The sequence below is a fragment of the Aquila chrysaetos genome, chromosome 5, assembly GCF_900496995.4.
Source record: "Aquila chrysaetos chrysaetos chromosome 5, bAquChr1.4, whole genome shotgun sequence".
Lineage (NCBI taxonomy): Eukaryota > Metazoa > Chordata > Aves > Accipitriformes > Accipitridae > Aquila > Aquila chrysaetos.
This window is the reverse complement of record NC_044008.1, coordinates 1,575,431-1,598,792: the sequence shown is the minus strand read 5'-3', so window position 1 is coordinate 1,598,792 and position 23,362 is coordinate 1,575,431. Positions and strand designations below refer to the sequence as shown.

At 50.5% G+C, this 23,362-nt stretch overlaps 1 protein-coding gene across 4 annotated transcripts in view; it reads left to right on the top strand.

Moving 5' to 3' along the window:
* The window catches only part of UBE2H (ubiquitin conjugating enzyme E2 H), a 55,660-nt gene extending 38,688 nt beyond the window's left edge, over positions 1-16,972 (top strand). For 2 of the 4 annotated variants that reach the window (XM_030014694.1, XM_041123630.1), the window contains 4 exons: positions 1,155-1,194; positions 1,884-1,936; positions 6,036-6,164; positions 13,082-16,972. In XM_030014694.1, the coding sequence (XP_029870554.1) occupies positions 1,155-1,194; positions 1,884-1,936; positions 6,036-6,164; positions 13,082-13,206 (347 nt within the window). In that variant the 3' untranslated portion in view covers positions 13,207-16,972. Of the gene's footprint in view, positions 1-1,154; positions 1,195-1,883; positions 1,937-3,663; positions 3,828-6,035; positions 6,165-13,081 lie in introns of those variants that run through there. The other 2 variants (XM_041123629.1, XM_030014695.1) reach the window with 2 other exon arrangements.
* The last annotated feature ends 6,390 nt before the right edge of the window (positions 16,973-23,362 follow it).

The window sequence follows — 23,362 nt, the reverse complement described above, 5'->3', positions numbered from 1 at the left end:
TAGTGAAATAATTTGAAAACCCAGTTCTGTATCCCTGTACTGTGTCCATTCTGTGCTGGGGATATGTCCTGCACCCAGGTATTTGGTTCCTCCTATTGAAAGGAAAGGGAAGAGTTTGAAAGCTGGATTCTGCATCCACTTCCAGCCGTAGTCTGAAACACTTAACTTTCCTTTTGGGGTGGATGTGCTTTACTTCTACACAGGCTATGGTGCCAAGTATGATGTGTTACAATTCCTTTAATATCTTTGTTTTATAAACTATTTGTGGGAGAAGAAGGGAGTGGTTTTGAGGTGCCATCTGTCTTGAATTGAGGTTAAAGTAGGCAGCTGGAGAACACAGCTTACCTCTAGCTGCTGCTATCAGATGCAGTCTTTAAAGCGTGAGGCATCTTCTACCATGATGTTGTAAGTCCTGAAACCACAGGATTTTTTTTTTAACTTTTTAATTTGCAAGTCGGAACAAAGAAAGAAAGCACTATCAAATCTACAAGTCTGAAATGTGGACAAAGCTAAGATGAGCTTTCTCATTCCAGACCTTGCATTTGAGCTGTTTTCTTTTCTAGGAGACCAGAGGTACCAGCTGATGAATTGATTGCTGTATTGCTGCAAAACTTGAAGTATTAGCTCTCTGCACCAGTCTCTGCCCCTGAACGGCTTACAAATGTAGACTAATGTTGCAACTTCAAGTTCATAGAAAATCTTTGTTGGGAGACATTAAAAAAAAATTAATCTTAAAGCAAATGTTGAGGTTAAGTTTTGTGTTTACTCAGAAGATCCTTGCAGCTTTTAAAAACACTTCATCTGATGTGGGTGCTCAGTTGTGCTGATGGGCAGTTCTTTTCAAGATAATACTGAACCACAAAACCTTTGCGGTCCGGTTGCACTGTAGGCAGAGGGTTTTGCTGAATTTTGAGGGAATGGAGAAGGACCCTAGGGTCAGAATGTTGCCTGGTATTTTAAAGGTTACATAGCTATATATAGCTAAGGCTGGGTTTTCTTTGAAACTAGTCAGATGAGTCCTTGTTCAGTAAATTCCAGACTTCTCTTGTAAAAAAAAAAAAAAAAAAAACCACCAAAAAAAACCAAAAAACCAAAACAAAAAAAACCAACCTCTTTGGCTGTTTTCTGCTATTTACCAGTGTGTCTCTTTGCAGGATTCATGAATAAAATTTTCCATCCCAACATTGACGAAGCGTAAGTAAATCCCTAGTGTGTGGTTTTTCTAAGGAGTTTGTCTAATTGTAACTGTATTTTGGCTTCACGTAATACCCTGATGAGTTGAATAATGCTTTCATCAATCTATGAGTCCAGAGTGGGGGATTTGATTTGTTGCAAGTTAACTTTCAGGAGTGGGTCAGGCTGTGGGCAAGACTAGAGCTGCATGCTGCAGACGCTGTTGCAGATGTGGTCTTGGTATTGCAACATGCTTCCTTTACAGAAAATTCAAAGTTGCCAGTCCCCCTCCTCATTGGCATTGTGCCGGCTTTCTAGCAACAAGAACAGCGTCGGCTAAGCCATAGCTCCCTCTTTAGCTGAAGTTCATGTCTATCCTAAAATTCTTCAAAACATAAGATGTTTTGACACATTTTTTTCAGTGAAGGTTTGTTAAGGGGAGCCACCTATGCTTCAGTCTCTCCAGCAGAGGCCCATATGGACCAACTAATTCAGTAAAGGCTCCAATTTACTTTCTTTTGTGCAGAGTATGAAGATTCATGTAGTTAAAGGCTGCCCCTCTATTAACCACAAGGTAGGAGTAAATCATAGCTTATCTGAAACAGTGGGGCAGAGGCAGGACAGGGAAAAGGAGGGGGTAGATTGTATTAAATCCCCAGAGTATTTTTGAGTGTGACTTTGTTTAATTCCATCCTTTCCATATGTTTCAGGTCAGGAACTGTATGTCTAGATGTAATCAATCAAACTTGGACAGCTCTCTACGGTGAGTTTGGCATTTCCCCGCAAGCTGATCACATGAACATCTGTATTTGGTGTGTTAACATAACACAGCTTGCTGGAGACAGATGATCTTAGGCCAACTTTTAGGTTTTGTATTGTTTTGGGTTTTTTTAACTGAAGTTTTAGACTCCTCACTGAGCCAAGATCACGTGAGAAATAACATTTTCATGTGAAAATGCTTTTGTAACCTGTTTTTATCCCAGAGAGGCAAAAATATTCCATAAACCTTACAAAGGATCTCTCAAGCCCTTACAAAGGATCTCTCAATCCATTGCTTGGCATTGTCTGGCAACTGCACAACAGCAACCCACCACGATTCAGCATTGAAAGAGAAGAGTGACTGTATCTAAAGTGAAATCTAGTTCCAGTTACCCCATCCATGTTTTGTACATGCATTTGAGCTGGTATTCTTTGTGCACAAGGCTATGATCCCAATTCTATAGAAGCTGGCACCAGAAACCATTCCTGTTTATCATGGCAGCATCATTTTGTTGCAGGCTAGGAGGTGGTATTGCATCTAATGACTGCACTGCTTGCTGCAGAATGTTTTGAGTTTCCCATTAGGTTGGTTTTGGCTATAACTGTCCTTTTTAGAGGCATAAAAAGATCATCTGGTAGCTGAAGACCCGTTAAAATAGCATTTAGGGAAAGCTGAAATTGTTAAAAGGAATACAGCTGAATATCTAGTCTAGGTTGGCTGCATTTTAAAAATGTGAACTTCTTCAGATGTTCCAATTATGCTTTGTGGAAGGGTATTCAGGGGAACGTGCACGTCAAATCCTTCACATTCTTCCATGAAAAACTGGCTTTACCTATATAAGTTGAAGCTTTGAAGCAGTTGCTAGAGAGACAAGCTACTTTACCTTCCTCACAAGCACAATTTGTAAGGAAATACTAGACTTGGTGAATCCTGGGTGGGAAATTGCTATAGCAACTTGTTGAACTTTACTCCTTGTCAGAACGTCTGAAGTCCTCATGTACTAGATGCATGGTGTACACTTCACATGGTTTTGTTGTGAGAGATCAGCTTAGCCGTGACCCAGGTGGTGTTGCTAATGGAGGAAGAAGATGCTCTTGTGTCCTGCAAGGATCTGATGCGAGACGGAGGAATTAAAGCGGTGTTAGCAAACCAAGCCCTCTGCTGGGGATGAACCTGCATGGTTCAGCCAGCAGCAGAATCCAGCTCAGTGCAGCGTGTGCTGCTGTTCCACAGTCTTAAATGCCACCTGCAGATTGTGGGGATGGCTGGACAAAAGAAAATCGCTCCAGTGTAACTGTGGTGGTGGTTTTGTGCTCTGGCACTATGGGTTCTGCTTTGGAAGCCATGCATGGATAGCCTCCCTGTTCTGCAGCACACTCTCCCAGACAGCCACAGTGGGGTTTCTGCACTATTTCCAAGCAATTTCATAGGAAGGCTTTCTGTGAGGGGTTTCCTAATGAGCGCTGCTGTATTTTTTGTCATCATTGCTGCTTTTAAAGGTAGAAAAAACAGCTTGGGATTTACTACGCTTGTGATGTATTAATATCAGCAAGCTTGCAAAAATCTTTTGCATTTTTCCTTGTGATATCAGTGATAGGTGTTAGGCAACTTGAAGGTAGCAGGTGTGTATTCTGTATAGAGCACCTTCCACAGTAACTGGTGAAACTTGGCATTAGAAAGTGCATCGCTTGACAGTCATCTTATTGCAAACTTCCCTTGCCTTGCTGCAGGATGCCTTGAAGCTGCAAGCCGGACACTGGGGTGACTGCATTCGCTCTGCCCCTTCCCTCGGAAGTCATCAACACTAAAGTGCCTACGTCACCTCTTCACTCCAGGGCTTTGCCTCCTTATGTGAAATAAGGAGGTGGCCCATTTCTGAACATGAAATGAAAAGGGGGAAATAACATTCCCTGGTGCCTCTCAGCACAGCTGTGTTGTTGGGAGTGTCACCCCTTTAAACCAGAGTGCTCCTGCGCTGGCAGAGGAAATGGGTCAGATAATTCAAGGAGTAACTAAGGTGGAAGAGGCCCAGAATAGCTACCAATACATTCATGAAGACCTTGTGGTTAAATTCCCTCTCCATCCCTAATGACGTATCGAGTCTTTAGTGCTGTGGTTAGGCTTCCTGCACATGTTCAACTAGTTCCTGCTAAGCCAGTGCCACTTTGGAGGATTTGAAAGAAGGGGGAAATTACTGAGGTCTCTTAAAAAAGAAGAATCCTTGCAGTGTGTCCTGTGAGCCATGATGGCCTCCCAGGGCTCTGCTTGCTCAACCTACATGACAGTTTAGTTGTCTAACGGCCACAGAGAAATACTTGATCTAAACCTGCTCCTTGCAGAGACTTGACCCAACTTATTGCTGATGGTGTCTGAACCCACTCCCTAGGAGGGTTAATTGGTTTACCAAGAACAACCACTACCATGGCAGAAAGTATTCTTACAGAGCATTCTCACTGTTGTTTGTGGTACCTTTTTAGATTAGGATCCTTCTTCCAGTTGCTGTTGTGCTTCATCCTAGAAGCAGCTGGTGGCACCTGGCTGCTCAGTGTGCCAGCCATGGCAAACTTGGTCAAGGCACTGTGTGCGCTCTGAAGTGCTTCATCACTGTCCTCGGCCAATATTGGAAGGGGCGACAGCTTCTATATAGCAGAAAGAGATTTCAGGGTAAAACCACCTAATTTCCTAGTGGTGTCCCTGTATAGCAGAGACCAGCCGATCGCTATCCATAGCAATCAATGTCATTACTTTTTGCAATTGGGTGATGCAGTATCAGCTATAATGAACCCTATGCTCCTGAGTATATGAAGCCATGGCCTTTCTTCCTGTTTAGGACTCAGAGATCTCCTCCCCCCCTACCTGCCCACGCATTTTTCGTTAATCTTTCAGAAAGTTAAGGGCTCTGAGATCCCTGCCCACTGTCAGGTCTGGTTGAATTTAGTAGCTCCATGAGGCTCAGTGATGGCTGGTCTCAGGAACAGTCACACAGCCTTGTTCCTGTAAGAGGCAGGTTGAGATGGCTAAACCGCTCATCTGGTGGATCCTCGGGAGCGTTGGGCTTCCCTTCTGACAGCTCCACTTTGATCCATGCTAGAGGGGATGGGTGATGCTCATCCACAGGCAGGATTTCTCTGCCACCAGGAAAGAGACGCTCCCTTTAATCAGGGGGGAAAGTGGGATCCTGATGAAAGATGTGTCGAATATTCACAAACAAAACCCAACAGAAGACCCCACACAGCGAATGCTGGTCTGCCTGTATCAGCAGCTCTCCAGTGGCTAAAGCGAAACCTGGCACACAGCCCTGCACTGGGGGTTTAATCTCTTCTCTGCGTGGGTGTGCATGGTCCTTGTGAAGCCCCCGAGGAGAAATGATGACGCAGGGCTTGTTTCTGAACACCCCCACTGCTGAAGTGTGTCATCTTAGGGATGTGGGAAGAGGGTTTCGTGTGTCCACAGTTACTCATAGGCACCAGAAGTATGTTTCCTGTTGTGGATTATTTAGTGACAGATGCCAACTGGCACCAAGGTGTTAATGTGAGTGCTTCACATTCTGCAAATTGTTTTGAGTTGGAGGAGGGACTTGTTGGTTGCTCTTTCTATTAACACAGTCATCTAAAGCACTTTGGAAGATGCTTTGTGCTTGAGGTATGTCAATTTAGTCATGGAGCATAAGACATTTAAAGATGGCAGTAGAAGGAGGCAGAAATAGGAGAACAATTCAGTGAGGGGTGAAGCGCAGTGCTCTTTGTTTTTCTTTTTTCCTTTTTTTTTTAAGCCAGGGCTGAGCCTCAATGGGAAACAAGGCAATTGTGTCCTTCCACTGCTTTGTTTAACCCACAGATACCTGTATCTACGTTTTTCGGATGTCAAGTAGTTTGTGCAGTTAGCTGAGGAGCTGCAGCATAGCTCCAGCAGCAGCAACTCTCTGATCAGCCGTGTATGTGCTTTCCCCGATGCAGCTTCCTTTATTTTAACTAGTGCCCAGATTGTTGGTGCATTTGCCCTTGAAGCTTTGTGCTGCTGTTTCAGTGCCGTTGCTTGCAGGATGGTTAATCGGACTGACTCTGGGTCTGTGAACATGAACAATTGTGTCTTTCACTTCCAGATCTCACCAATATATTTGAATCGTTCCTGCCCCAGCTGCTGGCCTATCCTAACCCTATAGATCCTTTAAATGGTGACGCTGCAGCCATGTACCTCCACCGACCAGAAGAGTACAAACAGAAAATTAAAGGTAAGGGTGTAAATAACATATTGCAGAATGAGTGGCGTTACTGTGATTCCACCCTGGGGGAATGAGGTCTTTGCTGCACGTTTGTGTGTCAGTGCCCATTCCTTCCCATTACAGGATCCCTGTCCGTTTTAAATGGGGATAGTCTGAAGTAAGGGGTGGATGAACTGTTGCTGCTTGACGACTAAAGCTGGTGTATGCAGTATGTGGAGCAGGGCTTTTAAATCATTAGCAGATCCTAAGCAGGGAAGGCTGTAAGCAAACTGGGTTAGGATTCAACATGATATTGAGAGATCGGAGAAACGATTCGGAAGAAAAGGTATGTGACCGAAGAAGGGACAAGGAAAAGTGCTAAACTGAAATGGGAGCATCCAGTTGCACAATTACTGGATAGAAAGTGGTTTCTTAGCAGTTCTGTAGAAAGTGATCGGAGAGCAGCCATCAAGGAGTCAGTGATGCTGTTGCAGAAAGTACTTTTGTACTGTGACAGAGCAGGAATTTTTGTAAATGCCAAGTACTCGTTCCATGCTACTTCCTAGTTAAGCCAAGGCTTATTAGTGCTGTGCCTGGTTCAGAGACTGCAATTTAAGAAAGCTGCAGACCAGTTAGTAGTGTCTCAAAGGGTGTAACAAGGGCAGATGGTCTTGAAGATGCATCTTAAGAGGAGAGATGGAAAGAATTGGAGGAGTTTAATCTAGAGGACCAGACAGGGTTATGAGCTGTGATGTGTCAAAGGTGCCTTCAAAGAGGAAGGGAATGATTTATCCTGTGATCAGTGTGAGCAGGATGTGGTCACAAGCGTGTAACTCAGCTGGGGGAGCCCAGGCTAAACATTAACAGTGACTGGTGAGGGTATGTGAGCGCTGGCAGAGCCGGTGAGGGTGCTGGTGTGTCTGCTCCTGGAAGGATTGGAAGGAAATGTTAGACAAGGCTGAGAAATAGAGTCAGTACTTCTGTCGTGGTTTAACCCCAGCCAGCCACTAAGCACCACACAGCCGCTCACTCACTTCCCCCCCACCCAGTGGGATGCGGGAGAAAATCGGGAAAAGAAGTAAAACTCGTGGGTTGAGATAAGAACAGTTTAATAGAACAGAAAAGAAGAAACTAACAATGATAACACTAATAAAATGACAGCGGTAATAATAAAAGAATTGGAATATACAAATGATGCAGAGTGCAATTGCTCATCACCCGCCGATTGACGCCCAGTTAATCCCTGAGCGGTGATTCCCCCTGCCCCTATTCCCCCCAGTTTATATACGAGATGTGATGTCACATGATATGGAATATCCCGTTGGCCAGTTTGAGTCAGCTGTCCTGGCTGTGTCCTGTGCCAACTTCTTGTGCCCCTCCAGCTTTCTCGCTGGCTGGCCTTGAGAAGCTGAAAAATCCTTGACTTTAGACTAAACACTACTTAGCAACAACTGAAAACATCAGTGTTATCAACATTCTTCGCATACTGAACTCAAAACATAGCACTGTACCAGCTACTAGGAAGACAATTAAGTCTATCCCAGCTGAAACCAGGACAACTTCCTTGGGATTAGGGAAGGCTCCCAGTAAGGACTCTCAAATACTTTGGATAAACCTGGTGATAGAAGGACTGTCCTAGCAAGCTGATAAGTGAAACACAAATTGAATTAGTCTTGCAAACGTAAGAAATATAAAAAATAAGAATTGCGCTTTAAATGTGTGCTCTGCCTTCCCTAGAATCAGCTGCCTGCAAACAGGAGCAGGGCAGCATTTCCTGACGTGACAGGCCTATGGCAAAGCCATGAACTTTATTTCTTCCCTGATCCAGTGAACACAATCAGCCTTTAATCTAACGGTGGGAAATTTACAGCCTTTGGCCCAGATTTGGTCTTCAACTAAGTTTTTAAGAGGCCATGACTGCCTGATTTTATTTTTTTTTTTTGTTACTGAATAACCATAAGACTTGTTTGTCCGTGGGAGCCCTGCCAGAAAGGTTTGCAGGGCCTGTTCAGCAAGGAGAGCCTCCATGAGCAGCACGATCTAATCACCTTCCTGGTGTGAGGTGGTGTAGCAGCTTTCCTAACGGAGCATTATGAAAGTTTACTGGTGTTTGGAGAGCGCAGGTATCCCAGAAAGACGTGGGATTTGGTGGTGGAGTCCTTCCATCAGCTCTGCCACGTCACTCCGGAGTGGTTAAACCTCGAGTCACTTTGTTCAGATGCAAAATGACTCTTCATCAGCTGCAATTTTTGTTTGAGGGTGGAACTACAAATGAGGCCAAGCAAAGCTGTGATTTAAATACTGAGTTATTCAGCCCACTTTGCTTGACTCCTCTGACAGCTGCATGACAGGATCGCAAGAACTACCCTGCAGATCTGGCCTGCTCAGTATCCTGAAGTCTGTCACCTGTTTTCTTCATGTGAACAAGCTTCCAGGCAAAATGGTTTGTCAGATAAAATCTCCAGGGCCAACACAAGGGATACTTTGGGTGTCCTCTATGCTTTAATGAAACAGGAATAGAAAAAGATAAACCCTTGGAAAAAAGTGAATAAACTGATGCTAGCCAACAGCAGGTGCTTCAAGGAAGATCTGAGGACGTCCCTCAGGGAGGCTAAATGGGATAGCCTGCTCCCTCGTTTCCATCCTGCCAGCCAGGTACAGGCTGTGAAGATGATCTGGAAGGAGTTTTAAGTGCTTGCAACATGTCTCATGTTCCATATACCCGAGAGTCCTGCCTCTGCTGTCTCTTCCCAGGCTTGCGTGACAAGTATAAGATAGAGCTAAACACTGTCATTCCTCATATTGTAGCATTTTTAAAAATAGCCTTGGACATGTTAAAATTGATGCACTAGATTGTAGCAGCTTCTCTGCTCTGGGAAACTCAGTAGTGCAAATACATAATTTATTGCTGCTTTTCTTCATTTTTTAGTTATGAGCGCATAGAACAGTTGTTTGACATGGTGGTAGTGAAGCAATGGGCATAGGCTTAGAGATGTGGCCCAAGATTTGTAGTTCCTGTCATTCTTGGTATCAGACCCAAACAGGTAAGGATTATTGTGAAACTTATAAATGTCCATTAATATTACCAATATACATACAGCTGGAGACTGTGATTCTTAGCATTAGAGCCTTCAGGTAGATTAAGTAGTTCATGGACACAGAGCCAAGTAAGTGCACCTTTAAAATCTCCCCAACAGTCCTTGATGAGGTGGCTTGCCTGATCACTGCAAGAGCACTAGAGTGTGGGCTTCATATACGCAAAAATGGCTAAACGTTTGTGTTGAGCTGTTGGGAATTGGTGCTTGACTCCTGGGTGTGCTGCTTTTTCCTTCTCTTTGGTAGCTCTAATGTGAAAACTTCTTTTGGGAGGGTGGCAGTGCTGAGTAACAGCAGCTGAAGGATACTGAGGGGCAGGCTGAGTGTTTGCTGGGAGCAGAGGACATCTCTGGGAGCAGTTCTCCCATCCCACATCTCAGCTCTGAAGTTCCAGTAGAGTCCTTTGAAACACCAGTATGGCTCACAGGCACATACCAGCCACGGGGAGCAACCACAGTTTGTTCTTGTTGCTCCAGGGTTTAAAAACAGATGAATCAAAGCGGTGTTTCCCTGGTAGGAATGGGAGCATCAAGGGTTTCCCTTCGTCATGTGAACAGGCTTCCGCGGAGGACGGTTTGTCAGTAGTATTTAGATGGTGCCGTTTTCTTCCCTTAGTAGACTGAAGATCCAAGTTCAATACAATATTCAGCACAGAAGCTCCCTGGAAGTTTGGCATTTCCCAGATTAAACCTTCAGAAAAACCCAGCCCAGGGGCTTGGTAGCTTTCCTGGGTAGAAGATGGTATTTTAAATTTGAAGTGCTTCAAGTTGTGTTTTAGCTTAGGCTCAAACAGGCCTTTTCCAACAGTAAGAAACAGTGGCTTCCGTGTCCAAATCTCCAGTGGCCCAGAGAGCACTTGAAGTAGTAGTCAGTGAAGAAGTGCTGCTGGCCTCCTGTCCTGCCATGGTTGCTGGCTCGTGACTACTGTGTTTGGGGACTCCCGAGGCAGCTACAGCAGTTGTTTAGCTGGGTTTGGGGTAAGCATAGAGGGAATGTATTTCTCAGGTGCCCAGTGAGGGGTTGCCTTTGTCATCCAAGGACATCCAAAGTCTTACAGCAAAGGAACTTGGGTTCCCTTTGCTGGATTGTGTAAGGAATAACAATTTATCTGGGCAAACACCCTTTTCCAGAGGGAGATTAATTCTTGGAAAGCTATGGGAAGGGAGTAGCTGCTACAAGGATATGCCATGTCAGCATCCCATCTCCTTAGCTCTGCTTGTCGTCTACTGCCAGCCCACCTTCCTGTGTAAATTCTGCGAAGACACGCTGCTTTTTTGGGTCCCTCCTTCAGTTAGTCCCTCTCATCTTTAAGCCATTGGGTCTGTCACACCAATTCTTCTCACTTGCAGTGTCCTTCTCTTTTGGCAGATGGCCCCTGTCCCAGACTCTGCAACTCCTGTTCTCCGGTGCAGGCAGCAGATGTGATCAGGCAGGGCCTAGGCTCCATGGTGACACAGGCAAGCGCTTTCCAAGACGGGGGTTCTCAGTGGCCAGGACCTGAGGATGGAGCACAAGGGTGCTTTTCTTTTGATACCACGTGGGCTCCAGCAGCCTGAGGGCAATCCGAGACCTTGAGTGCTCCCTGCTTCCCGGTGTTTACATAGCTGCCTTCAATACTTTATCAGTTCTTAACAAGTTCTTGTAAAACAGATTTGAACAGCTGCTTCTGGAGTCCGAGTGAGCAGGTTAATAATGTATATTAAACAGTCAGACTGAAGCTGCGTGCGTCATTAGATGGAGAAGCTGGAGCTCACTGGGCTCAGAAGCACCTTCCAGCCAGCGTGCTCAACTTTTCCAGGGTGGAGCAGGTCTGCCAAGGCTGCCAGCTGCTCCATCCTGGGAACTCCTCCATGAAGTGTCGGCTTCAGGTTGCTCTGTCGTTACTCTGGGTTCAGGTGTATAGTAAAATGTTTGGGCTCAGTGTCCTTACATCAGGTCCAGAAACGCAGAAAAAAAACCATGATGATGATGATGATGCAGATCTCTTGCAGAGTATTGTCCCTTCCAGTAGGCTGAAGGATGGAAGTGCAGAGGGAAAGAGGCTTTAAGAACAGCCAGGCTCTGCAAAGTACAGTCTTTAATACCTGGGTTGTAGCACTTGGTTATCTGGCATTAGATGTATCCTCCCACAGCTTTGTCAGTGTATCCACCTGCAGATAGAGTATGGAATAAAAAGCAGTGATCTGTGTTCCTGGAGGAGAGGTGCTCTTTGTGGAACTCGTTCCCTGGGAGGAACTAAAGAACATACAGCTGGGACGGCTGCTGGGCTGGGACTGGGATGTGACATTCACATTTCTGTGCAGGGGCTCATCTTTGAGCACAAAGGGATGGTGGTATTCCCTCTTTCTTAATTTTTTTTAATACTACTGTTTGGAGGAGGCTTTGTTGTATTTTAGTACCTTCGTATCTGGAAAGATAACAGGTTTGCAACTGGAATTCCCCAATGGCAGTGTGACCACGCCACCACTCTCCTCCCCGAAGTGCGTGACCTGCAGTGTGGAGGAAGCGCTGTCGGGATACTGAAGTTACATCCCTTCTTCATACTATGAAGCCGCTTTCTCAGTGTAAGGTGGAAAAGAGGCGATAAATAAGAGGAAGACTTGAAGCTGAGGCTGAGCACCCCTTCTTCAGCCCAGTTTTGTGCCAAGTTTTCACCCTTGCTCCATTCTGCACACCTGCATGTGTGTAAGGAGTAGGCTTTCTCTGCTCAAGGTGGCCTGCCTGCTGGGGACCCCAGCCCCTCCTCGGATCTCGGAGCGGACACTGCGGGAGCCTTCTGCGGCTGCAAAGGAAGGAGAGGGATTGCCAGACTTGGTCTGAGTGATCCGATCCACTTTGTGTTGCCTTTTTGCTCTGTCCCCCTGCACGGAGGTAACTGTGGAAGCCACACAAGCCACGGTTGGCAGTGGTTACTTTACCTGCCTGCAGGAATCCCAGTAAACCAGTTTTCCTGCTTGCTGTACAGCTTCCTGCTTCCTCCTGGCTGAAGTTCAGGGTGTTGATCTGGGCGCCTAGAGCCAGTGTGGTTTGGACCCTGCTGTGAGACACGGTTTCCATCAGTGACCTGCAGTGCGGTGGCCCTTCTCCCCACGGAGGGCTGCCTGCAGGTCCTTCTCAGCTAATCCTATGGCTGCTGTCTGATGTGAAGCAGGTTGCAAGACTTGTGTTTTGAAAACAGTGCCTGGGGCAGACCTGTGTTTATTTTAGGGCTGGGGGAGGGAGCTTTTGCTTTTTATTAAAAAAAAAACCAACAACAAAAAACAAACAAACAAAACAAAAAAAAACCAAGGCAAAACCACCAGTGCACCTATTCCTGCAGTGGTCTTCTGCTCTGTGTTCTCTGTCCATCCTTCTTTACACTCTGCTTCTGCAGAGTTCAGTCTGGAAGTTCAGTCTGGCTCTCAGCTTGGCTTTGGTGACGGTTGTTCTGCCCTATCAGTTTAAACTCTCAGATCTTCATTTCTTAAAGTCAGGCTATATAGTGACATCTTGATGTCTTTTAGGCTTGTTCTCTAGGTCACCACAGTAGCTCCTATTTCGGCAGTAAATTGAATCCTGTCCTATTAAGTGAGACACACCGTACCGGGGAGGACTTAGATTGTTTCCAGCTACGAGCATGTGTGACGCTGACATAGGAACCTTGGGATCATACTTGTTTCCAAGGGTCTTACACATCTCTAAGGTCTCCATCAGCTGTTGTTGGACAATGCTGCCTTTGGTCTGAGAAATATGGTAGTCTATATGACTTATCAAACATGATGTGATCCAACCAGCCTTTAGTCATAGTTCACTCATCCTCTGACTGTTGAATATATGCTGCTTATATGTCTTTTCTTTTCTGTCACATACAGAATACATTCAGAAATATGCAACAGAAGAAGCACTAAAAGAACAGGAAGAAGGCACCGGGGACAGCTCGTCTGAGAGCTCCATGTCTGACTTCTCGGAAGATGAGGCTCAGGATATGGAGTTGTAGTAGAAGAGGCAACCTGCTTTTCAGAGAGACTCTAATTTCCTAACCATGAGAAGCAGACTATAATATTCATATTTAAACAAAGCAATTTTTTTTATTACTAAACAAGGTTTTTATGAATAATAGCATTGATATATATATATCACCCTTTAGATCTTGATTTTCTTGGTCATTTCTCGAACCCGAGGTGCATAGCATATTCCCACATTCCATTTTGGTAGCAATATGCAGCCCGAATGCATGCATTCAAATTCCATTTGGCCAAGTCAACTTGTGTGCTACTGAACTGTCAGCTAAAACAGCTGCCCTGGTAGGTAGGGAGTTAGCAAAATGATGTTTGCTTTCTTATTGATGTTTCCAAAGACACCACCTTGGATGCTAACATGGAACAGCGTTTTCTCAAAGTATAAAATCTGGGGGATGATATACTAACTGTGTAGATCAGACAGTGGAATAAAAGGTGCTCCTTCAGGTCAACCTTGCTGATCGTATTTTATGTGGAGTCACATTAAAAAAAAAAAAAAAAAAGGAAAGAAAAACAAACAATACAAATGCATGGAGCTATTCAGAGCATTGAAGCTTAAAAATTTTGACTTGGATTTTAAGTCCGTTTTTATATGTGGACTCCTGCCTGCCCTTCTGAACTGTAGGGACTGACAACCACTGGTCTATTTGCTTTTGGGACTTTTGAAAGCCTTCATCTGGATGTTACTCACTTTCTTGGTCTGGATTACGAGCTGTTCCCTTTTCGGGAGGAAAAAAAAAAACACAAACCACAAACGATGCTCTCTGAACAGTGCTTTGATTTAGCTGGAGCACATGTGAAGTCAAACTCTTACTTTGTCATAGTTTTGAAACTGCTGCCCTTTAATGGCTTCAAGTTTGCTTTTTTTTTTCTCTTGCTTGAAGTATGGTTAAACACCTCACAAACACTCTCCATCTCCTAAGAGGGTCCTCTGACCAGATGGATTAGCCTTGCCGAGAGCTTCAGATCCACGAAGATTGGCCCATTGGCTGTAGTCCACGAATCCATCGGCACTGATTTTATTTTCCTTTTTTCCTCCCCCTTCTGCACCAGCTTGGTAGCCATCTGCTTGTGTGTGTACAACAGGATTAAAATTTCTTAAAAGTTAACAAAGAATATGATCTAGAAAAATTTGAGATGAATAAAAAAGCCTAAAAGCACCAACTGAGGAAGCAAGTGAATCTGCTCTGTTTTGTTTTGGGTTGTTTTGTTGTTTTTTTTTCCAGGATGCTTCTGAATTGAAATGTTTGATTTCTCCTGGTGTCTTTCAGCAAGCCGAGATTTTTGTTTGTTTGTTTTAAAGCTATGAAATCTAATACAGTAAATGTCTACCTGGGATGCCGGTATACTTGAATTTGGATAATTGTGCATTGGAGATTCAAACTAAGATGGATTTTTAAGGCTGAATGTTACCTGCTGTATTCTTTTGGGGTTTGGAGGGGTTTGGACAGGATGTCTTAATTTGTGGTGCAACCTACAGGACAGTGCATGGAAAAATCAACCCACCCTGAGCAACTCTCGAGCAGAGTTTTGAATGTCAGACTGGTACATTTGTCATTTTCCCAGAATTGTTTGTTTTCTTTTTTTCTTTAGAAATGCCACCAAGTTTTGAGTCATTGGGGTTGGAAGGTTACAATCCTATTTCTAATTCATAAAGCACAATCAATTTTTTTTTTTCTTTTGGAAAACAAAGAACAAACCTCGTAAAGTACCATTTTGCTTTAGCATGATTTTCCTTAATAAAAATATACAAAGAATTTCCTTTATGTTAATTACGGGCATGAAGCAAAGGTTTTTCCCTCTCCTTTTTCCCTTTTTATTTTAAAGCAGTAATGTTAGGGCTGTGGCTAGTGACTGTGCTGAAGTTCTCTATCTAGCATTTGTGGCTTGTCGGAAGGGTAATATTAACTATTTAACATGTAATGGTGTACTTAACTCTTATCTAGCACGCTGTTTTTCTCATTACTTTGGGGAGGGAGGGGCCACGTTTTGCTGGCACTGTTTAACTTGCTTACCTGCTGACCTAGCAGTTTGCTTGTGCTATAACCTTTACTGTAGGTGCTACTTAGGAGTAGAGTAAGTGCTGGGTGGTGATATCAGTTTAAAAGGTAAAAAAAAAAAAACACAAAAACGACAAAAAAATCACAATAAAAATTTGTATTTTTTCAATATTGTATAAAAATAGTGTTCTAATTACCTCATCCCCCTTCCTTTGCAGGTTTTTCTCCCCGTCACTCCATCCCCTCACTCGGATTTAGTGCATCAAACCGCTCACACGTTCCCCCCTCGTTTTGTGAAACGCATATTCCGCTAAACAGGGCTTCCCCCAAAAAATTACCGGTAAAGCCGCAGTTTGCCAGGGCCAGCTCCTGACCCGGGTACGAGGACGCAGCGGGACTCGCCGGGCTTGTCCAAGCTGTGCGGGCTGACGGCTCGAGGGGTCTAGAGCCGTGAAAACGCGTGTCCCCGGCTCTTCCCAACGCTCCTGAGCTGTGGTGAAACTCACCGCCCCGGCACAGGGGCTTGCCCTGTGCCCGGCGGCGGAGGAGAACCCGGCTGCCAAAATGCTGCTTGTAAAAATGTCTGTCCTGGATGTAAGATGCTTCCAGGGGATGAGGTGGGCTGGGATCCGCTCTGCGGGCCGGGAATGCCTGCTCCTGCCCACCTTGCACCCCTCTGCTTCTTCCCCTCTATCATTTTTCACTTCTTTTTTTTTTCCAAATCTTCCTCCTTCTCCCAAAAGAAACTTACCCCCCCACAAACAGTTTGTAAATAAAACTACACCTACATAGTCTGGAAGAAAAGGTGGAGCCATATTGAAGCAAGATAGCTCTTATTTTGGTCATCTTGAGGGCGTTTTTTTCTTCTTCAAAAAAAACAGTGCTGTTGTCACCTTGTGCTCTGTCAGTGTGATGGGACTTTCTCAGCCAGCCCGTGATGGACCCCGGGTTGATTTCCCCGCTACCAAAATTTGCCACAGCCCCTTGGCGCTGTTTTGGAAACAACCTTTGGCTTCTATTCCTGTAACCTCTCCTTTTGCCGTCGAGGTTTTTGCGTGACGTGAAAAACTGAGTTGCCGTGTCCCTCGATGGTGACACTCGGGGCCGGTCGGTGACCCTCTGTGCCGAGTTTTTCCTGACCCACAGGTCGGTTTGGCGGATGCAGAAGCGTGCCAGCGCGGGGACAGGCTGGAGCAGAGCTTTGCCATCAGCCCGGTATGGCACGGGCTTGTCCTCCTGCCTCCACCATGTCCATGGTTGAACCCCAAGCCACCTCTTTCTTCTTTACGTGTCTACCCATCCCTTAACACGTGCCGGAGAGACGGGGCTCCCCTTCCCATCCCCGCCTGGCGGGTGTTGTCCATCAGCAGGGACCCTCCTCGCAGACCATCGGGAAGGCTGGGAGGTGTTTGACAATTTTTTCTTTTTGCTTTTTTTTTTTCTCATCCAAGTTCTGCTGGCACTTTAGCAGGGGTGTTTGCAGCATGAGAAATGGCCATGATTTTACTGCCTGTGTGTGGTACCTGTCGTGTGATACTTGAAGAGATCAGGGGTGTCTTGCCCGTTGTTTGAGTCGGCTCTTTATTATTTTTTTTTTCCTCTTTTTCTTGCTTTGTTGATGTAGTGGGCACATCAGCCACCCTGACATAAATGCCTCCTCTCTAAGAGTATAACCTCTCCAATAGTTGTGTATAATTAAAGAACTGTAAACTTTTTTTAAAATAAAATATGTATATACCTTGAAGCTTGGCTAGTGCTTGATCTCCGAGAGCTTGGTCTTGCAGGAAAGACCCTGGACTTTGCGCCATTGACTCTGCGTCCCACCACGACTTCACCCGTGGCCCATCTACGCCAGATCAAAACCGTTCCAGGGCATCTTCTGCCTGGAGGTGAACTGCAGGAGGTGGCAGCAGTGGTTGTTGCACGTACCCAACGCGCTGATGGTAGCGCTCGGGATAGCCAGCTCCTTCCCCAGCTATTTGCAAGCGGCTGGGTGATGATGTCCTTCCATGCCCGGTGACCGCAGCCACAGCACCGAAGCTGATTTTTAGGGTCTTGGGTTGGAAATGAGGGATCAGCGCAGCCACGGGGCATCTGTCCCTCCCCATCCCTCCACCCGCACAGCCTCGTAGGGTAAATTTCTTTCAAGGTCTCTTCTCGCAGCAGGACAAGTCGTTACAGGTAACGCTGCCTGAGATGCCGCAGCCGTCGTGGGAGCTGTGTTTGGTGTCCTGGACCGGTAATTATGGCAGAGGTGGCTGTTTTCTGTATAATCACGGGTAATTTTGGCTTGATGTGACATGGGGATCAGGGTAATGTATACGGGGGGTGTGACCGGGAGCAGTTCAGGGACCCCCCAGCTGGCATTTTGGGGCTGTGGATGGGACAGGGAAGGAGACAGCAGCCTGCCATATGGCTTGTCCTCATCCTGGTCTAACTCGCTAACTCCAGATTTGCTGGAGCTGAGCGAGACCTTCCTCTCCATCCTCCTCCTCCTCCCCACACCATTCCCTTGCTCCAGCCAGGGCTGTTTGTCACCCCTAAGACCCAGTTTGGGGACAGGGTGGCGGGTCCGTGTCATACCAGTGCCACCTGCTGCCAGCACCCAGCCTGGCAGCCCAGGGCACCTTCGGGTGATGCTGGGGGCCGGTGGGGGGGACACCCAGTCCCATTGCCACCTCCTGGGACCACCAGTCCTCTGGGCTCTGCCCCTTGCCCTGGGGAGGGATCAGGGAAGGGGGGGGACACCCCTGCTGTGTCACACCCCCCCTCCCTTTAGGGGAGCTTTTAGGGTCAGCTGGGGGTGGCACTGTCCCCTCTGCCCAGCAGGTGGCCCCCGTGCCACACCAGTAGCCCCAGTAGCCCCCCCCAGTAGCCCCCCACTCTGCCCAGTACAGGGTAGAGCTGGGCCCGGTGCTGGGTGCTCTCCATGTCCCCTGGCTGTGGTCCCATCGCTGCTCTGTCCCCCACTGTCCCCTGGGTGCCAAGTGCCACCCGCTGTCCATCCATCCTCCTTCGGGATTTCGGGATCGGCTTGGCCTGGCCCCAGCTCCCACGGGGCCCCCCGGGAGGTGGGTGCTGCTTTTGGGGGGGGGGGGGGGAACCTCAATGCTGGGGTGACATGGGGGACCCATAGCTGGTGGCGGGTGCTGCTTGGTGCTCCCGGGAGCACCCAGAGGCCTCATGCTGCCCGGTCTGTGTTGGTGCTGAAGGGCATCAAAGGGCAAACCCTCAGCCTATGGCCCCCCCCCCCGGGGCTCTGGGTGCCATCTCGCAGGGCTCTGAGTGACATCCCCGTGGGGCTTTGAGTGACATCCCCGTGGGGCTCTGGGTGCCATCCACATGGAACTCCGGTTGCTACCACCATAGGGTCTCGGGCGCCATCCCCAAAGGGCTCTGGGTACCATCTCCACCGGGCTCTGGGTGACATTCCCGTGGGACTCACTCTGGGTGTCATCCCCATGGAGCGCTGGGTGCCTTCCCCGTGGGACTCGGTGCCATCCCCGAGGGGCTCTGTGCCATCTCCACAGGGCTTTGGGTGCCATCCCCAAGGGGCTCGGGGTGCCATTCCCATGGAGGTCTGGGTGCTATCCCCATCGGGCTCTGGGTGCCATCCCCATCGGGATCTGGGTGCCATCCCCATCGGGATCTGCTTGCCATCCCCACCGGGCCTTGGGTGCCATCCCTCTGGAGCTCTGGGTGCCATCCCCATGGACACGCAGCCCCTGTGACGCAGGGGGACAATCCAGCGCTGGCGGGCGCTCAGGACTCTCATCCCCGGGGCTGCTTATGGGGTGAGCGGGGCGTTCCCTCCCCTCCCGGCTTCGTCCCCGTGCTGGGTGCTGGGACCTTCCGCTGCGGGACCCCCCTCCCTGTCCCCCTTGGGGACCCAAAGGACCTTGGGGACTACGCCGGCAGCCATCCGGGTGCGACCCCAAGGGATGCCAGTGCTGCAGCCTGACCCAGGCTAACAACCCCGGGGGGGGGACACGTGCACCTCTGAGCCCCAAGCGGGCACCGAGACGGGCCACTTACGGTGACCCCGAGGGCCACGGGGGACACCTGAGCCTGCTCCGCCTGCCCCGAGCCGGCTCCGGTTACGGCCCGAATTATTCCTCCCGGCTGGAAGAAATGCCGTCAGCGCCGGCGGATCGGTGGCCATTACTAATGCATGATGCTCCGGCGGGAGACGGCTGTGCCCGACCCCCCGCAGCGGGGCTGGGGCCCCCCCCGAGCCACCTGAGCCCCTCGGGGAGGGCAGGAGGGACAAAGCCGGGTTTGGGGAAGGATCTCGCTCCCTCTTCGCTTCATCTGGGCCTGGAACCCTGGCTCAGGCCGGTGCTGGACATGCCCGTCCAACGCAGCTGGTCAGGGCCTGGTAAACACGCGCCCGGCTGGAGCGCGAGCACGGTGGGACTGGGGCTGTGGCCATGCTGCCAAATGGGCCTTGCCCAAGAAGGACCCCGGCACCCCTGGCACATCCCAGGTGACCAGGAGTGGTCCTGCAGAGGACGTTCACAGCTCGGTGCATGTTTGCCGACAAATGTCTCTGTTTTTCCCCATAACCGGTGATTCTGACCCCTTTGCAGTCAGGAGGTCTTCCCCCCTCCCTTGCCCCTTCCCAATTTTTAGCTCTTTTTGCTAAACTCCTCTCCTTCACCCCCAGTTTTCCTCTCCCCAGCTGAGCGCGGTGATGCCAAACCTGGCAGCTTCACCCCTCGCCCACCCCAGAACAAGATCCCCTACAAAGCCGGGGTGGTCCAAGATCCCACCGGGGTGGGATGCTCATCCCTGTGCATCCCACCTCGGGGTGACACCCAGCGGGATGAGCGATGCCGACCACCTCCCCATCCTTGGGCTTCAACCCCATTTTTAAGCTGGGATCTTGGGGCAGGAGGGATTTTGCCAGCACCAGCCTCGCTGGGGCCATAAAAACGTGCCGGGGAGGGCTCCCCGGCTAATGTACTTCAGTTGCGCTCCCTCATCCCTCCACATCAATATTGCATTATCGTTTCCATCCCCATCTGAGCCCGGCAAAGAGCCGTGGAAAGAAACCCAGCCCCGGCCGAGCCCCCGCACCGAGTGCCGCCGGGTCTCAGCGCCAGCAGGGCGGCTTTGCCCGACCCCCTCCACCTTTCCAGAGGCTCTTCCAGGTCCGTCTCCATTAAATATTCCGTTGAGGAACAAAAGAAGACAATCTAAATTTTTAAACAGGGCCATTTGCTCTGCTCGGTTTACGCGGGCCGAGGCCTCAACGAAATTTCGGCCGTACCTTTGTGGAGCCGAAATATTGATGGTGCTGGAGAATGGGATGAGCCTGGCGCCGAGGGGCCCCACGCTTCTCTTGGGTGGGCACCATGCAGGCCATCAAGGTGCCTCCCAGCTTGAGGATCATCCTGGGGTCTCGGGGACCATCCCTGGGCATGGGGACCATCCCAAGTTCCTCCTTGCTTGGGGACCATCCTGAGGTGTTGGGGACCATCCAGGGTGCCTCCCTCTTTGGTGACCGTCCTGGGGTCTTGGGGATCCTCCTGGCTTCTGGGGACCATCCAAGGTGCCTCCCTGCTTGGGAACAATCCTGGACTCTGGGCAACCATCCCTGGGCACGGGGACCATCTAAGATGCCTCCCTGCTTGGGTACCAGCCCAGGATCTCAGGGACCATCTCTGGTCATGTGGACCATCTGGGGTGCCTGCCTGCTTGGGGACCATCCCAGGGTCTCAGGGACCACCCTGGGCTCTTGGGGACCATCTGGGGTGCCTGCCTGCTTGAGAACCATCCTGGGATCTTTGGGACCATCCCAGGGTCCGGGGACCATCCAGGATGCCTCTTTGCTTGGCAACCGTCCTGGGGTCTTGGGGACCACCCTGGGCTTTCGGGGACCATCCCAGGTCTTTGGAACCACCTGGGGTGCCTCCGTGCTTGGGGACCACCCCAGGCTCTCGGACACCCTCCAGAGTATGTCCCCGCTTGGGGACCATCTCATGGTTTGGGAACCATCCCGGAGGACCACCCAAGGTCCCTCCTTTCTCCAGCACCACCCCAGGGTGCCACAGACACCAGCATCCCAAACACATCCCCGTCCCCAGCGTGGGGGGTGAGCTCAGCCCCATCCTGGATGGTCACCCCAAAATCCAGCACCCTTACCCCCATACCAGCCCTCTCCTCCTCCCCCCATCCCTCCCTCCCCACTTCCCCCCATCTCTCTTGGGGGGCTGTTCCCCACCGACCCCCCCATGTGCTTCACAGCCCCAAGACGCCTCTTCCCAGGGGGTTTGACCCCCCCCACCCCCAAAAAAAAATATCCGGGAGGCACCGGCCGGCTTCTCCCATCTTCCATCCCGGCGGCCTGCGGCAACCCGATCCCGGTCCCAGCGGGCAACCTGGCCCCAAACTGGTCGGGCTGGTTTGTGGCACTGGAGCCCAGTGCTGCACACGCACTTTCGGGGCGGGGGGGGGCTGCAGTGACACCCCCCATATAGACCTATATATTTTTATATATGGTTTGCACCTGCGTGGGTGTGCCTTGGGGGTGTTTGTGTGTGATTGCGGGGGGGTGTAATTTGGGGAGGAGGGTAATTTTGGGGGGGGGGTGCATCAGTGCGGGCCATCCTCGTGGCTCCAGGGCTGGGGCAAGAGCCGGGGCTGGGGGGGACGGGGACGGGACACCCTTCCATCACCCCAACGACAACCGGGGACCCATGCCCCCCCCCCCCCAATCCCCCCCCAAACCCCAACCGCCGGAGCCCATCCCCGTCCCCTCGGGGCGGGCGGCGGCAGCTGCGGGCTCGGCGGTGCCTCTCGGGTTGCGGTCCGGTGGGGGGGTGTCAGGATCGTTTTTCCTTCCCCCCCCCCCCACCCCGAGGTGTGTGTTTGGGGGGGGGTTAAGGAGCGGGAAACCGGATCAGGTGCGCGGTCCCGCTGCTGTCGCCGCCCGCCCGGTGTCCGGTGTCCGACAGCCGGTGAACGGCCCCGACGGTAGCTCCGGGGCGGGTCGGACACCGGCTATAAAAATCACACACCCCCCCAAAAAACCCCACAAAAAAAACAAAAAAAAAAAAAAAAAAAAAAAAAAAAGAAGGGAGGAAGAAACCGCCGGTGAGAAGCTCAAGCCTTTCTCCGGGAGAGCCGCCCGCCCCGAGGCCGCGGGGATGGGCGGGAGCCGCCTCCCATCCCCATTAAGGGAAAGGAAGGATTGAGGCGGGAGGGGGGGGGGTGTTCTCCTGTTTTAGGAGCCTCCCCCCCACCCTGCGCTGGGGGTTGGGGGGGGGGTACCCCACCATCAACCCACCGGCTGAAGGGCTAACGGAGGGGGGGGGGGGAGGCACGGACTGCAGTTACCTCGCCGGTAACCGCGGCGGGGCAACTTCGCGAGTGGGCTACCAAGGTGGGGGGTGGTAGTGGCCCAAGGTGAGCCCGGCCCCCCCCCCCCCCCCATCCGCTTCCACCCCCGCCCCGGGCCCGGCTCCACCTTCTGGGGCACCTGGGCCAATTGGGAGCCGCAGGGGGGGTCCCCCCGGCCGGGCTAAGGCCGCCGCCGCCGCCGCTCCCCGACACTTGGGCGAGCGCCGGGGCGGCGGGTGGCGGCGGGGAACCCCCCCCCCGGGGTATCTGGGGGTTAGGGAGGTGGTAAGGGTGGGTGTTTGGGGGGGGTCCCGTGTCCGTCGTCCTCCCTTCCAAGCCCCGGGTGACCCCCCCCCCGCCACGTCGGGTCCCGGAGCAGAGGCAGCGCCCGGAGCAGAGGTAAGTGCGGCCGCCTTGGTCCCCCCCGGGAGGGAGGGGGGGTCTGGTTGGGGTCCCCCACGGGGTTCAGGGATCCCCCCCCCCCCCCCACCTTGGCCACCTCCTTCCTTCCCTCCGGTCCCCCCACGCAGGATCCGGCCCCGCGGCGGCGGCGTGTCCCGTTTCCCTCCCCGCTCTCTCCGCTTTTCCTCGACGTGGGGTCCGTCTCCCCGACTGAGCCCACCCCACTTCACACACCACCCCCCCTCAGCGTCCCCCATCCTTCCCGGGGTCCCCCCAAAACCTCTGCCGTCGGGGGGAGGGGGGATGCCAGCGATCGCATCTCACCGGGGCGTAGCGGGCGACAACGAAATGGGGGTCCAGCCCCATCGCCCGCAGCCGCAGCCGCCCC